This window comes from Mustela putorius, unplaced genomic scaffold (assembly GCF_011764305.1).
Source record: "Mustela putorius furo isolate JIRA1106 unplaced genomic scaffold, ASM1176430v1.1 tig00000145_pilon_pilon_pilon, whole genome shotgun sequence".
NCBI classification, from domain to species: domain Eukaryota; kingdom Metazoa; phylum Chordata; class Mammalia; order Carnivora; family Mustelidae; genus Mustela; species Mustela putorius.
In genome coordinates this window covers 34,692,445-34,707,709 of record NW_025421294.1, presented here as the reverse complement: position 1 = coordinate 34,707,709, position 15,265 = coordinate 34,692,445, and the positions used below count along the sequence as shown (strand labels likewise).

General features: G+C 42.8%; 1 protein-coding gene across 2 annotated transcripts in view; it reads left to right on the top strand.

Moving 5' to 3' along the window:
* Positions 1-1,461: 1,461 nt before the first annotated feature.
* Positions 1,462-15,265, top strand: part of SIMC1 (SUMO interacting motifs containing 1) — a 69,703-nt gene continuing 55,899 nt past the window's right edge. For both annotated transcript variants that reach the window (XM_045075590.1, XM_045075589.1), the window contains exon 1: positions 1,462-1,753. In XM_045075590.1, the coding sequence (XP_044931525.1) occupies positions 1,625-1,753 (129 nt within the window). In that variant the 5' untranslated portion in view covers positions 1,462-1,624. The remainder of the gene's footprint in view (positions 1,754-15,265) is intronic.

Below are 15,265 nucleotides of genomic sequence, written 5' to 3'. Positions count from 1 at the left end.
TACCTGGGTGGCTCAGTCGGTAAAGTGTCTGCCTTCTGCTCAGATCATGATCCCGGAGTCCAAGGATCGAGGATGTGTCTGGCTTCGGGCTCTGCAGGGAGTAGTCTTCTCCCTCTGACCCTCTCCCCTCTCATACTCTCTCTCACTCTCTTTCTTTCTAATAAATAAAACTTTGAAGAAGAAAAAAGAAACAGGGAGTTAAATAAACCAAATGTCTAATGGCATTTGGTGAAGACAATTTAATGAAGCCCTTCACAAAAGGGATGATTTCAGTCATTTGACCAGAACTTGAAATCCATTGGCCGTGGACTCCTCACCCACCAAAGCTGTGATTTTCAGTGCATGGTCCCCAGAACAGCAGCATCAGTGTTACCTGGGAAATTTCAGAAACACAAATTCAGAGCCTCATACCTCCTACCCCAGATTTAGAAACGCTGGAGTGAGGCCTAGCAATTGGTGTTTGAGCAAGTCTCCTTCGTGATTGTGATGCTCTCTAAAGTTTGAGAATCACTGCCCTAGACACTGCTTAGGTAGCACATGACAAGCAATCCTTGGAGAGCCAAACCCTCTTCAGGTAAATACAATTTCCCATTGGATCTGTCAACACATATTATCAAGTTGCTGGTGCATAAGCCACAGGATTTTTGTCAATACCCCACATTTCTTGTAACACAGATCCTATCTTGATTTTAATTTTGGTAACCTACAACTAGCCAACTACCTACCACTTCACCCTCTATGGGGTATATCCTTCTTTTTATCTTTATAGCTTTGCTCATTCTTAACACCTTATTATTCCAGATGTGTGCCACCTCATGGCTTCCCTTTGTGCCTTTTTTCAAGTTTCTGACCCTGCTACCAACTGTACAAGTGTCTAGATCTCACAGCGTAAATTCCTGAGTGACAGAGATTGTTGGTGAAACTGCCAATTGGTACAACTTAGGAGTAATTTGGCATCATTTATCCAAACAGCAGAAACATCACCTTTGACCCACTAATTCTAATTCCACTCTAGGAATTTATCCTACAGACCAACTGCACATGTGTATAAGGAAGTGGGGCCTCTGTGCCCCACCTGGCCACAAGCCAGGCCATCTACCCTCAGTCAGTCAGTCCGGAGGCCAAGTCCCACCCCTGGGACGCGGGCTCAGTCAGAGGCCTGTTCACACCTCACTTCACACTTGGGTCGGTTGGAAACAGGTGGGGAAGCCCTCGCAGCCTTAGCGTCACGCAGGCATACCCGCAACACTGGCCCAAGCTGGCTGCGACTTGATTTTCTCTCTCTCTTTTTTTACTCCCCGGGAAGGGAGGGCGAGTGCCCCCGCCGAGACCGGCGCCCGCCTCCCTTACCCGGCCGCCAGCCGCCTGTCGCGGGGGTTGGGGACGGAGTGGGGGCAGGCTCAGGAGGGGCGGGGCCGGCCGGCGGGGGCGGGGCTCGGAGCGGGAAGGGGCGGGGCCGGCGGGGTGATGGCTCCTGTTGTCGCCGCCGCCGCCGCTGCCGCTGCCGCTGCCGCCGCCGCCGCTGCCGCCGCCGCCTCAGCAGCGGGAGCCGAAGTCGCCGACGCTGCCGCCGCCACCCCGGTCGCCAGCGGCCCGCGAGCTGCCTCGGCTAGGGCCCGTAGCCATGGAGGACTTCATCGTGATCTCGGACGACAGCGGCTCCGAGAGTTCCGGGGGGGCCCGCTCGGGCAGGGCACGGAGGCTCCGCCGGGCCCTGTCCCGGACCCCCGGCGCCCTGCCCCGCCGGACTGTGGTGAGTGAGCGAGCCGCCGCTCGCCAAGCCCCACCGCGGCGGGGGTGCCGCCTCCCAACCCCGACTTGGCCCGTTGTCCCCTGCGCCCCCGCCTCCCGCCCCTTGGTGCCTCACAGCTGCAGCCGCTTCCCGCCTCCCCGCCCGCCGGCCTCTCCCGCCCGGAGCAGCGCGGCGGGCCAGGGCCGCGGCCGCCGGGCCTCCCGGGCTCCCCGCTCCAGCCGCAGCGGGCCGGGGCTGGCGACGGCGGCCGAGCACATGGACGGCGTCTGGCGTACCTGCGGCTGAGGGTGCGGGAACCCGCTGCAAGAGGCGGCCTCAGGCCGGGCCGCGGGCTCCCCCGGACACAGGGTTGGGGGCGGGGAGCTGAGGGGACGCGGTCCTGGGGGCTGTCCCGGATCTCGAGGCAGGGCCGCGGGAGCGTGTAATTGTTGGGCCTGTTGTGAGTACAGATGTGTGCAGGGAGGTAACAGGAGCCTGGGCTGGGAGAGAGGGAAGCGCGGGCCTGAGCCTGAGCCAGATGGTGGCCGGGCTCCAGGGCCTGGCAGCCGAGCGAGGGGCCCGATTTTGGAGCTGTGCAAGAGGGCGATTTATTTCGCTTAGCAAACATTTACCAACCTCTAAAGGAATAGGGAGGGAAATACCTTGCACTGTTTCACCTCGAGCCCCTTAGTCTTTGTCCTTCTTCCTGAGACGATGAATGAAATATCTATGGTCCCTGCCTTTCTCGAATCCTCCACAGATATTTACTGAATCCCTAATGTGGGCTCCATGTGCTAGGCGCCGGGGATACAAAGGAGAACACAACATCCGTGGTCCCTCTCATGGAAGGTGATAGATTCAACAAGTGACTATTGAGTCTTCAAGGGATGGGAGGTGGACAGGCTTTCTCTCTATCAGAAGACTCTAAACCTCAGATTTAAGCGGTCTTCCCAGCCTCCTATGGCCACACCCCAGAAATAAAAGAATTCTGACGCTGCTGTTATTTGTACAGATCTGTAACCAAGACTTTAAGGAAGACATCTTTCTTCGTATGCAAATACTCCTTCAAGCCAAATCTCCTAGCTTCTCCTCCAATCCCAACTAGTTTGCAGTCTGTAAGTCTCCACTGCGAGCCCCTTCTGTGTCTCAGGTATAATGCTATTCGCACTAGGTGGTCATTACAAAATGGAGGGCATGCAAAACCAATTATCTTAGAGTCCTGTGTAGCCATGGCTGAAGCATGAAGGATTTCTCAGTAAATCTCAGGTAAGAATTTAGATGAGATGGACAGACAAGATTTTCAAAGTAGAAGTGAGGGGGGCACCTGGGTGGCTCAGTGGGTTAAGCCGCTGCCTTCGGCTCAGGTCATGATCCCAGGGTCCTGGGATCGAGTCCCGCATCGGGCTCTCTGCTTAGCAGGGAGCCTGCTTCCTCCTCTCTCTCTGCCTGCCTCTCCGTCTACTTGTGATTTCTGCCTGTCAAATAAATAAATAAAATCTTAAAAAAAAAAAAAAAAAAGTAGAAGTGAGCCCACTTGGTAAGTTAATGGCGGTGTGTAGGACATAATAGAGCCACAGTAAATGTTTGTTGGATGAAAGAATGGTTGAAGGAAGAGAAGAGAGAGAACATGTTTGATTAAGTGAGAGCAAGTACAAGGGTTGGAGCAGGCTTGACGTAAAAGGGATGCTGCATTCATTTTGGACCTCAGAGGAGGGGACTCTGGAACTCTCGAGGAAGGTCAGGACTGGAGAGATTTTGTAATCATCCAGATAGAAAAGAGCACTGAGGGCTGAATTGTGACTGAGATCAGCAAGGAAGAGACTAAAGGGAGAAAAAACGGTGGAGGGAAAAAATACTACAGAATAACTTGTAACTGCCTTTCCTCCTAGTTCTTCCTCTTTCCTATTGCTCCTTCTCTCTATCCCCCTTTACACTTTGTCAGTCTACCAGCTCCTTTTCTTCCCAGGTACTGTCCAGCTTCCCTCATCATGGCCCATCTCCCTTCAAGTGCATAGATGTCATCCTTATCCCATTCTGTGGTGTCTCTTGTGGCCCTTCATACACACATACACGGGTACACTCTCAAACTGCTCCCCTCCCCTGTAACTACCCAACCAAGCATTTTGACCTTGAGCCTTTTGAATAGTACCCACTATAAATCTTGCTTCTCCATATTTTTACTCCAATTTTCTTAAAAACACCAGGCTCGTTCTCATTTTACTGTTCTTGCAAATTAAATAGAGCAGTGGGATAGTCATGTAAGCAATCAGAGGCATTAAGAGACTTGCAAGGTTAAAGCCTAAAGCTCCTTTTTCTAACTTTCCCTGAAGGCCTTCAGGTCAGATAGACCTCTTCTTCTTCTTTTTAAAGATTTTATTTATTTATTTGACAGACAGCGAGAAAGAGAATAAATATAAGCAGGGGGAGTGGGAGAGGGAGGAGCAGGTTTCCCTGGGATCATGACCTGAGCTGAAGGCAGACCCTTAACGACTGAGCCACCCAGGTGCCCCCAGAGAGACCTCTTCAAATCAAGATCTTCCATATAGCAGCTGGGAGAACTTCGACAATTTCTGTCACCTCTCTCAGCTTTTGCATTTGAGAATGTTGATACCTGGCAGGACCATTAGAAGGTTTTCAATGAGGCAATACAAGGAAAATGCCTAGTTATCAGTGGTAGCTTTTGCTACACTTTGTGTTATTTCTCAATGAAGCCTGACCTTCTCAAGCTTGGCAGGCAATGAAATAAACAAGTTTTATTTATCTTTTTTACAAATATTGACTGAGAAAACAACTTGCTTGAACTCAGGAAATCAGAAAATCATCTCCAGTACTGTAGTTAACATTTCTGAACCCATGGTTCTAAACCTGGGCTCTAGTCTTCATTAAGTTTATGAAGTGTGTCTGTGTTTTCCATAATACTTAATTGCTTTTTGTTTCCCATCTAAAAACCAGAACATAGGTAATTTTTGTTGACCTAATTATGAAAAGTTTAGGAATGTATGTAGAAGAAAATTAAAATTGCCATTATTCTCACCATCCAAAGATCACCAGGGTTGACATTTTGAAGTCTGTCTGTCCAAACTTACCTGTAAATGCCTGTGTACATTCATACATAATGCCATGTGTCTTCCCCATACATTGTTTTTGCAAAAATGAAATTTTGCTCTACATGTGGGGTTTTCTTTTAAGATTTTATTTACAAAGTTTTACAGAGAAGGAGAGAGCAGGGGAAGGGGAAGAGGGAGAGGGAGAGCATTGCAAGCAGACTCCACTTTGAACGAGAAGCCCAACACAGGGCTCCATCTCAGGACCCTGAGACCATGACCTGAGCCAAAACCAAGAGATGGATGCTTATCCAACTGAGCGACCCTGGTGCCCCTACATGTGGGGTTGTTCAGCTTGCCCTTTTTTTTTTTCCTAAGATTTTTTTTTTTTTTTAAATTTGACAGAGAGAGATCACAAGTAGGCAGAGAGGCAGGCAGAGAGAGAGAGGAGGAAGCAGGCTCCCTGCTGAGCAGAGAGCCCGATGCGGGACTCAATCCCAGGACCTGAGATCATGACCTGAGCTGAAGGCAGCGGCTTAACCCACTGAGCCACCCAGGCGCCCCAGCTTGCCTTTTAATATACTTTTTATCTCTTGCTGCACCAATACATATGTGCCTCCCCAATATTTTTTTTTAACATGGAGGAACTTTTTTATGAAGATTTATTTATTTGAGAGAGAAAGAGAACATGAGCAGGGGGAGGAGCAGAGGGGCGAGTAGTCTCCCTGCTGAGCAGGGAGCCCAACAGGGGCTTGATCCCAGGACCCTGAGATCATGACCTGAGCCATCCAGGTGCCCCTCCTCTGAAATATTGTTAATGTATTTCATTGTACAGATTTATAATCATATTTATAACCTCCTATTAAAGGATATCATGCTAAAAAAAAAAAAGGATATCATGCTGACATTCTAAATTTTCTGTGTCCTAACACAGTATAAAGTCCCTCATAAGTAATCTTTGTACCCTTGTTCATTTGCTTGTTTAGGATAAGTTCCTCTTAGAAGTGAAAGTGTGAAGTCAAGAGGTATGCCCCCTTTGAGAGCTTTTGATACACATTGCCAAATTTCCTACAGAAATTATGCACCAATTATATTCTCACCATACCCTTTTCTCTACTATCTAGTCACCCCAGATATTGTCAATTTTGGGGGTAAATATTTACTGAACATTTATTATATGCCAGGCACTTGTAGGTGCTAAGAATACAGATGTGAATAAAACCAAGTCCCTGGCTTTGTGGAGGTTCTATTTTAGTGAGGGGAAGTCAAACAATAAATAATCACATAAATGTAATTTCAGACAATATGCAAAGCATTAGAAAGGAAAATAGGCATTTTTGTTCTTTTAATTGTTTTAATTGTTCATTTTTGTTCTTGCTGATATGATAGCCAAATTCTTTGAGCTGTTATGGTTTTAATTTTTTTCTTTGGATGTAAGTCATTCTTTCAGTAAATACTTATTGAGCACATGCTCTGACCCCGGGGACCAGAGGTAAACAAGATAACAAGGGACCTACATTCTAGTGGGGAAATATAAATAATAAACAACTGTTAAATAGTGAACAATGTAATAGTAACTTGGGTGGGGTTGGGAACGTTTTGATGTGTTTTCAAAGAAGACCTCTCTCTGAAGAGTTAATATTTGATCTGAGAACAAAATGACAGAACAGATTTGTTATGGGAAGTTCTAAGGGAATAAGGTAGCAGGAAAGGGTGCAGCTAAAGCAAAGACTTGGAAGTAGAAATGACATGACCAGTTATAGGAATCAAAAGACCAGTGGGGCTTGAATGGTTGCACAACAGAGTCCTAAGAGATGAGAAATAGGTGGACTAGGTCATTTGGGGTCATGTAGACCATAATAAGGAGTTCAGATTTTATCCTTATATAATAAGAAATCTTTGAAGGGTTTCAAGGCACTGGAATGACATGATCTGATTCATATTTTTAAAAGGTGACTTTAGCTACTGTGAGAAGATAGGACTCTAAGGCAAGGTGATCATAAAATGTAGTATTCAAATGGGAATCATTTTGAAAATGAAGCGGGTGCTGACTGGAGGGAAGGTCAAGCAACAGGTAAAAACTGGAACTTCCCCAAACAAACCAGAAGTATAATCATGTTCCTGTAAGAGGACCAAGGTGGAATCAGTGAAATCATTTTTAGAGGTTGCTGTAATAGTCCATACCAAAAATAATTGTAGCTTGGAATAGAGTGGGCTGGGTTACTGGAAGTATTTAGTAGATATTTAGGAAGTAAAATCAAGTCCTGAGAACTTGGATGGAGATAGTGAAAGAAAGGGAGGAATCAAGAATGATACCCTGGTTTTGACCTGAACCACTGGATGCATGTTGTTGTCATTAACAGAAATGAAGGAAGACTTGAGGAGGAACAGGATTGGAAGAAAGATTCAAGAGTTCTGGTTTGAAAGTGTTAAAAGTTAAGATGCTTATGGAATAGCCAGCTGGAGATGCAAGGTATATTGTTTGTACTGAGTTTGGAGACCAGGGGAGAAGTTCTGACGTGGGACACAATTTGGTGTCATTGGCACATAGACTGTAATAAAATCATTGATCTGAGTGAGATCACCTAGGCTAAGAATCTACAAGAGGAAGAACATCTGGACCCAGTGGTAGGACACACCACAGTGTCTGCCTCAGGTAAAGGCAAGGGAAGGAGGAGCAGCTAGTGGGGTTGGAGATCAGAGTGTGTGCTCTGCACATAGTAGAGCTGCAAAGCTCTATCGCCAGCAGACATGTTGGAGATATAGATATATATATATATTGATATATATATATATATATTGATATATATATATATATATGCATACACATACATACACACATGGCGGTGGAGATGGTGTGTGCGTGTGAAAATTACCTGCTCTCTTTTTGGGGTGTTATTTGTACATTTTCCTTACATATTAAAGACTTTTTATGGGTTAACTTGGGTCCTCCAAAAAGATAATGTTGAAGTTCTAACCACCACTACAGAAATGTAACCTTATTTGGAAATGGGGTAGTTGTAGATGTTATAATTCAAGATGAGATCATACAGTGTAGGGTGGGCCCTTAATCCAATATGACTGCTGCCCTTATGAGAAGACATGAAGACAGGGGAAGAACACCATGTGACGGTGAAAACAAAGATGGGAGTTGCAACTGCAAATGAAGGGATGCCAAGGATTGCTGGTGGCACCGGAAAGGCTTGGAACAGATTCTCCCCTAGCAACTTCGAGGGAGTGTGGTATTGCATACAGCTTGATTTTTACTTTTAAGCCTCCAGAACTGTGAGAGGAAAAATTTCTGTTTTAAGCTAGTTTGCAGTAATTTGTGCTAGGAAAATAATACAGCTCCCTGTGTCATACACATTGCTTCCCCCCGCCCGACTTTTGACTTCTTTTTGGTTCTTCACAGAAGTTATATATTTTTTAAGGCTTTATTTATTCATCAGGGAGAGAGAGCACAAGCAGGGAGAGTGGTAGGCAGAGGGAGAAGCAGGCTCCCTGCTGAGCAAGGAGCCCAATACGCGACTAGATCCGAGGACCCTGGGATCATGACCTGAGCAAAAGGCAGATGCTTAACCAACAGAGCCACACCTAGGCATCCCTTTATAGAAGTTTTAAGTTCTTATGTAGTCAGTCTTATCACTTTTTTCCTTCAAAAGGCTTTTTTCTTAAGATTATAAAGGTATTTTTACATTTAATTAATTTATTTATTATTATTATTTTTTAAAGATTTTATTTATTTATTTGTCAGAGAGAGAGCGAGTGAGAGCGAGCACAGGCAGACAGAGTGGAAGGCAGAGTCAGAGGGAGAAGCAGGCTCCCCGCGGAGCAAGGAGCCCGATGTGGGACTCGGTCCCAGGACGCTGGGATCATGACCTGAGCCGAAGGCAGCTGCTTAACCAACTGAGCCACCCAGGCGTCCCTACATTTAATTTATTAATCCACCTAGAATTAGTTTCAAAAAAGAGAGAGAACAGTAATCTAATAGTTTTCTTTTCAAATGGTTAGCTATTTGTCCCAACATTGTTTATTGGATTTTTTACTCTGTCTACTCAGTGGTTCGAAATATTACCTTTATCAAATGGTAAATTTTTATATATTTTATATCTATTTTTGGACCTTCTCTTCTGGCCTTGGTACATGCTACTTTATTTTTAAAATATTATTTATTTATTTATTTATTTGGCAGAGGGAGAGGAATATAAGCAGGGGGAGTGTTAGAGGGAGAAGCAGGCTTCCTGCTGAGCAGAGAGCCCAATGTGGGGCTCCATGTGAGGCTCCATCCCAGGATCCTGGGATCATGACCTGAGCTGAAGACAGACATTTAACAACTGAGCCACCCAGGTGCCCCAGTGCTACTTTAATAATAAGCAGAAGAGGGGCTTAGAAAACCTGGCTAGCTCAGTGAACAGAGCACATGACTCTTGATCTCAGGGTTAATAGTAATAATAATAATAATAATAATAAATAGAAAAAACTCTTCATTGTTCTTTTTAGAATTTTTTTGACTAGTTTTTATATATTTACTCTGTCAGATAACTTTAAAGTCCTTTTGTCAACTTCCAAACAATTTCTACTTCTAAAATTGGGATTACACTAAATTGAGAAATCCATAGTTTGTGGTGTTTTACTTAATGAAGTTTTACACTTTTATGTATATATTTGTGCATCTTTTATGGGTTTTGTTTTTGTCTGTTTGTTTTATGTTTAGAGAGATCTTTGTTGTCTTGAGATTACTTTCCTTTTATTTCCTTTTTATTGTTCCTTTACCATCTCATTCTTAACATTTAGGTCTTTAATTCATCTGAAATGTTTTAGATGGTGTGAAGTATACTCACCATTTTCCACCTACTGTATTACCATATTTCTAAGATAGCACCAAATCTAAGATTTGCTGTCAACTTAAGATAAACAGCTTTTCAGGAAAAAAGAAACTAACACATGAAATGTGAGAGCAACTCTTAGATGTACCCTGATTCTAGATGTATGGGGGAAACATTCTAGATGTTAGAGTTTATAATATATGGTATTAATCAATTGTCTGAGAATAATTTCTCAAATAATTATCTTTTCTCCACTTATTTGAAACACATATTTTAAAAAGATTTATTTAGGGGCTCCTGGATGGCTTAGTTGTTAAATGCCTGCCTTCGGCTCCAGTCATGGTAACAGCATCCAGGGGTCGAGCCCCTAATCAGGCTCCCTCCTCAACAGGAAGCCTGCTTCTCCCTCTCCCACTCCTCGTTCTTGTGTTCCCTCTCTTGCTGTCTCTCTCTGTCAAGTAAATAAATAAAATCTTTTTTATAAATGATTTATTTATTTATTTTAGAGAGAGCGAGCATGTGAGCGAGCAGGGGGTGGAATAAGTGGGGTGGGGTAGAAGGATAGAGAGAATCCTGAAGCCGACTCCCTGCTGAGCCTGCAACCCAACTCAGGGTTTGACCTAAGCCAAAACCAACTCAGGGCTCAACCAACTGCGCTACCCAGGCAACCCCTGAAACATATTTTTAACACCAAATTATTTTACACACTTGTGTCTGTTTCTTGGGGGGTTTTTTGTGTGTGTGTAAGTTTTATTGATTTGTCTATTCTCAGTGACAGAATTCTAATGTTTTATTTTTGTAGTTTGATAATATTTTTTGTTATCTAATAGAGCAATTACTTCTCCTTATTTTTTTTACCCAAAATTTCTTGGTGATTTTGCCCATTTAGTCCTCCAAAAGAATTTTACAATCAGTTTGTCAAGGATTACATTAGATCAGGGTTTCTTTGGGTCAGATAATTCTTTTCTGTGGGAGGCTGTCCTGTGCACTGTGGAATGTTTAGTAGGATCTTTGGTCTCTGCCCACTAGATGCCAGCCAGCAGCGGCCCTTCCCTCCCCTCACTTGTGACAACCAAAAATGTCTCCAGACACTGCTGAATGTCTCCTGGAGGGCAAAATTGCCACTGGTTCAGAACCACTACATTAGATTCAGAAGTTAACTAGGAAAGAACTAATATCCTTTTAATACTGTCTTCCTAATTAGAAACATGATTTAACTTTTATTTTATGGGGTTTACTTTTTGGCAATCAGTAAAACTTTCTTTGAATCCTGTGCCTTTCTTTTCCTGGAGCTAATGTTTTGATTCTGAATGACTGGTTGCCTCTTAGGGTTGAACATGTTAATCACGGTGAGCCTCACATAGTAAGAATAGCTGGCATTTATGCCAGGCAGCATGTTAATTAAGTACTTTGCATGGATTATCTCATGTAATCTTCACTGCAGCCCCATAAGGTTGATAGTGTTGTTACCCCTATTTGATAGATGAAGAATCTGAGGCAGGCGACCAGGTGCTAACTGGTAGAGATGGTTTACCACGGCTACTCTCAATCTTAAAAATCCTGGAGTGAGCTTGCAAACCTCTTACCAGGTTTCCAAAGGTACATCCTCTGGAGATGCTAGAAATAAATGGATAGTTGAAAAAAGGGAATTACAAAATATAATTCTATTCTTTAAATGTGTCATTTAAGAATAGACCCATTGGGGTTTGTTTGTTTGTTTGTTTGTTTTAATTTTATTTATTTGACACACAGAGAAAGATCATAAGTAGGCAGAGAGGCAGGCAGAGAGAGAGGGGGAGCAGGCTCCATGCTGAGCAGAGAGCCCAACACAGGACTGGATCCTAGGACCCTGAGATCATGACCTAAGCCAAAGGCAGAGGTTTAATCCACTGAGCCACCCAGGCACCCACCATTGGGGTTTTTTAATCCAAAATTGTTTTTTAAAACTCTATCATCTACTTGAAAATATTTTTTTAAATTGTCATCTTTTTCTCAGTCTCTTCCCCCTAAATAATAAGTTCACTGTTGGACACATCCATATCCCCAGCAAGTAGCTTAATGCCTTGAACAGAGTAGGTGCTCAGTAACTGTTCAAGGAGAAATAGAATTCTTTTTTTTTTTTTTAAGATTTTATTTATTTATTTGACAGACAGAGATTACAAGTAGGCAGAGAGGCAGGCAGAGAGAGAGAGGAGGAAGCAGGCTCCCTGCTGAGCAGAGAGCCCGATGCGGGACTCAATCCCAGGACCCCGAGATCATGACCTGAGCCAAAGGCAGCAGCTCAACCCACTGAGCCACCCAGGCGCCCAGAAACAGAATTCTTATTACTGGTTTTCTGAGGAATCTTTTTCTCCTGGTAAGTTTTGTTACAGTTATATCAAAATAACCTTCTGTAATGGGAAAGCCAAAGGATAAATATGGAACCTATCCCAGGCTAATTTTTTCCCCAGACTAATAAAGATTTTTTGAACAAAAAAAATGTATATGTCTAGAGTAAAAGGCAAAGTTCACCTACATTTTGAATTTAAAACATCAAATGCCAAACTAATTCAAATCCTAAATCAGGGTCAGGTCCCACACAAGCCTGAAGATCACTTCCCCCATTCTCCATTAACAGCTTTATTAAGATATAATGCCATACCTTACATAAATATCACCCATAAAATTCCCTGAGTTGTTTAAGCCTTACCACTGTCTAATTTTAGAACATTTTCCTTACTCCAGAAAGAAACCCTATATTCGCCAAGGTTCTCTTTGTTTTTGTTTGTTTTAAGGTACTCAATCATATCATTTGAAAAATAAAATTTCCCCATTTTAAATTATAAAAGGTATTTTTAAAATTTTAAATATATGTAAAAAAATTTCAGGGTATCAGAAAAAAAACTCCCCCATCCACTGTTACTCCAGAGATAACTGTTTTTGTGTATTGTTCCAGAAAATTTCTCTCTGTGTACACAAAAATACATAAATGTCTTTTTTTCCTAATAACGTTACACTAATTTTTTTATGTCTAAATATATTTTAGGCATTAAAAAATACATAGGTTTTAGTACATTGGAGCACCTGGTAAGTTAAGCATCTAACTTCGGCTTAGGTCATGATCTCAGGGTCCTACGATAGAGCCCCCTGTTGGGCTCCCTGCTGAGCAGGGAGTCTACTTGTCCCTCTCCTTCTGCCCTTCCCGCCGTTCGTGCTCTCTCCCTCTCAAATAAATAAAATCTTTACAAAGTGGGGGGTGCTCCTGGGTTTCTCAGTTGGTTAAGTGGCTGCCTTAGGCGCACGTCATGATCTCAGGTTCCTGGGATCCAGCCCATATGAGGATCCCTGCTCAGGAGGAAGTCCGTTTATCCCTCTCTCTCTCTGCCCCTCCGCCCTGCTCGCACTTACTTCTGTCTCTCTCAAATAAACAATTAAAATCTTCAAAAATATAAAGTAAAAGGGACACCTGCGTGGCTCAGTTATTAAACATCTGCTTTTGACTCAGGTCATGATCCCAGGGTCCTGGGATTGAGTCCTGCTTTGGGCTCCCTGCTCAGCAGGAGCCTGCAGCTCCCCCTGCTTGTGCTCTCTCTCTTTCTCTGACAAATAAATAAAATCTTCAATAAATAAATAAATAAATTTTAAAAATATTAGTATCTCACTCAGACTACTGCCCATTTTGCTTACAGTGGTATTCCTAGTGTTTAATATGATACTTGACACATAGTATTCATTTAATAAATATTTTATGAGCTTCCTGTTATCTAATATTCTAAAAAATACCATAATTTATGGGACCAGCCTCTTACTGATTTTAATTTTTTTGCTATTATAGACTATGATGTGATAAGCTCTCTACATGTTTGTAGGACAAGTTCCTTACAGCAGAATTTTGGAGTTAAAGAGTAGTATGTATTTATAATTTTAATGTATACCATTTTTGTGGATATCGTGTCATTCTTTGTGGGATTCTTTTTTTTTTTTTTTAAGATTCTTATTTATTTATTTATTTGACAGAGAGAGAGAGAGAGAGATCGCAAGTAGGCAGAGAGGCAGGCAGAGAGAGAGAGGAAGGGAGCCACCCAGGCGCCCCACTTTGTGGGATTCTAATATCAGAACCCACAACTATGTTTGCAGAACTCCCACCTTTAGAGATATAGTCTGTTTCTTTCTAAAGAAGCTGAAATGCCAGATACATTCTCATGCTTCAGCCTCAGACACCAGTCAGACATACTTACTCCAAATTTTAAATTAGAGATTGGTGATGAGAAGAAGCAGAGTCAGTGCACTCCATTTTGGGTAGGTGGCATCAGCAATGACATATAGCAGTTATAAAGGTTCTGGTGGCAGGGTACAACACTGTGCTGCTGGCCATACAAGCCGGGGTGTTTATGCCCAGTGACCGTGATAATGGGGTATTCAGTTGTGCAGCATGGTTCAGAGTACCAGATTTTGGCTATGTAGATTCCAAGCTTAATTTTTAGGCTCTTGTCTGGATTCTAAGTTCTACCCATTATCCTCTAATAAGTTCCTTTTGTGGTTAAATTAGAGGGTGATTTGTTTTGTTTTATGCTTGCAACCAAAATCACTGATTGATATATAGCCATCAAATTACACTTCCAAAAGTTTATAACGTATATTCTTATACAAACTGTATATGAAAATACCTATTTTCTTATACTGTGGCCAACCTCGATATTATCAAACTAATTAGATTTGTGCCAAATCTAATAGTCTAACATTTTAATCATCTAGAATTACGCGGAAAGAAAAAACTCTTCCCAATCAAGAGATTGTTCTCTTAATCCTCATACTGATTTCCAGTTGTTCAAGATATGTTGAAGCCAATCTAGTTGTGTTCAAGGGAGGAGGCAAGCCCAGGGTCCCTTCCACTAATCTGCCATCTAAACTCCTCCCACTCTTAATTGATTTTTAGATATTGAACTAGTCTTATGTACTTAGGAAAGACACATGACTTATAGGGAAACAATAGTAAGATATTCTAATAACTTCTCACTAGCAATCCAGGAGAAAATGGAACATCTTTAAAATAAATAAAGAGGGATGCCTAGGCAGCTCAGTCAGTTAAGCATCTGCCTTTAACTGAGGTCATGATTCAGGGGTCCTGGGATTGATTCCCACATCAGTCTCCCTGCTCAGAGGGGAGCCTGCTTCTCCCTCTCTCTCTGCTGCTCACTCTGCTTATTCTCTGTCTGTCAAATAAATAAATAAAAATCTTTAAAAATAAAAAGACAAATTTTAAAAAATACATGAAACAGAAGAAAATGAAAACACAACAGTACAAAACCTTTGGGATGCAGTAAAGGCAGTCATAAGAGGGAAGTATATATATAGAAGCAAGAAAAGTCACCAGCACATAGCCTAACCTTACACCTAAAGGACCTGGGAAAGAAACAGCAAATAAAGCTTAAAACCAGAAGAAGAAGGGAAGTAATAAAGATTAGAGCAGAAATAAATAATATCGAAACCCAAAACAAACAAAAACCACAGTAGAACAGATCAACGAAACTAGCTCTGGAAGAACCAGAGCAGTGCCAGCACTCACTACGCAACTTGCTTACAACAAGCCCCACCCACACACACACTCCAGTGGAACCACCACTTCCAGTCAAGCTTGGCTCACTCCCAGCACAGTGGGCTCCCTCCCCAGGAAGACTGGGCCA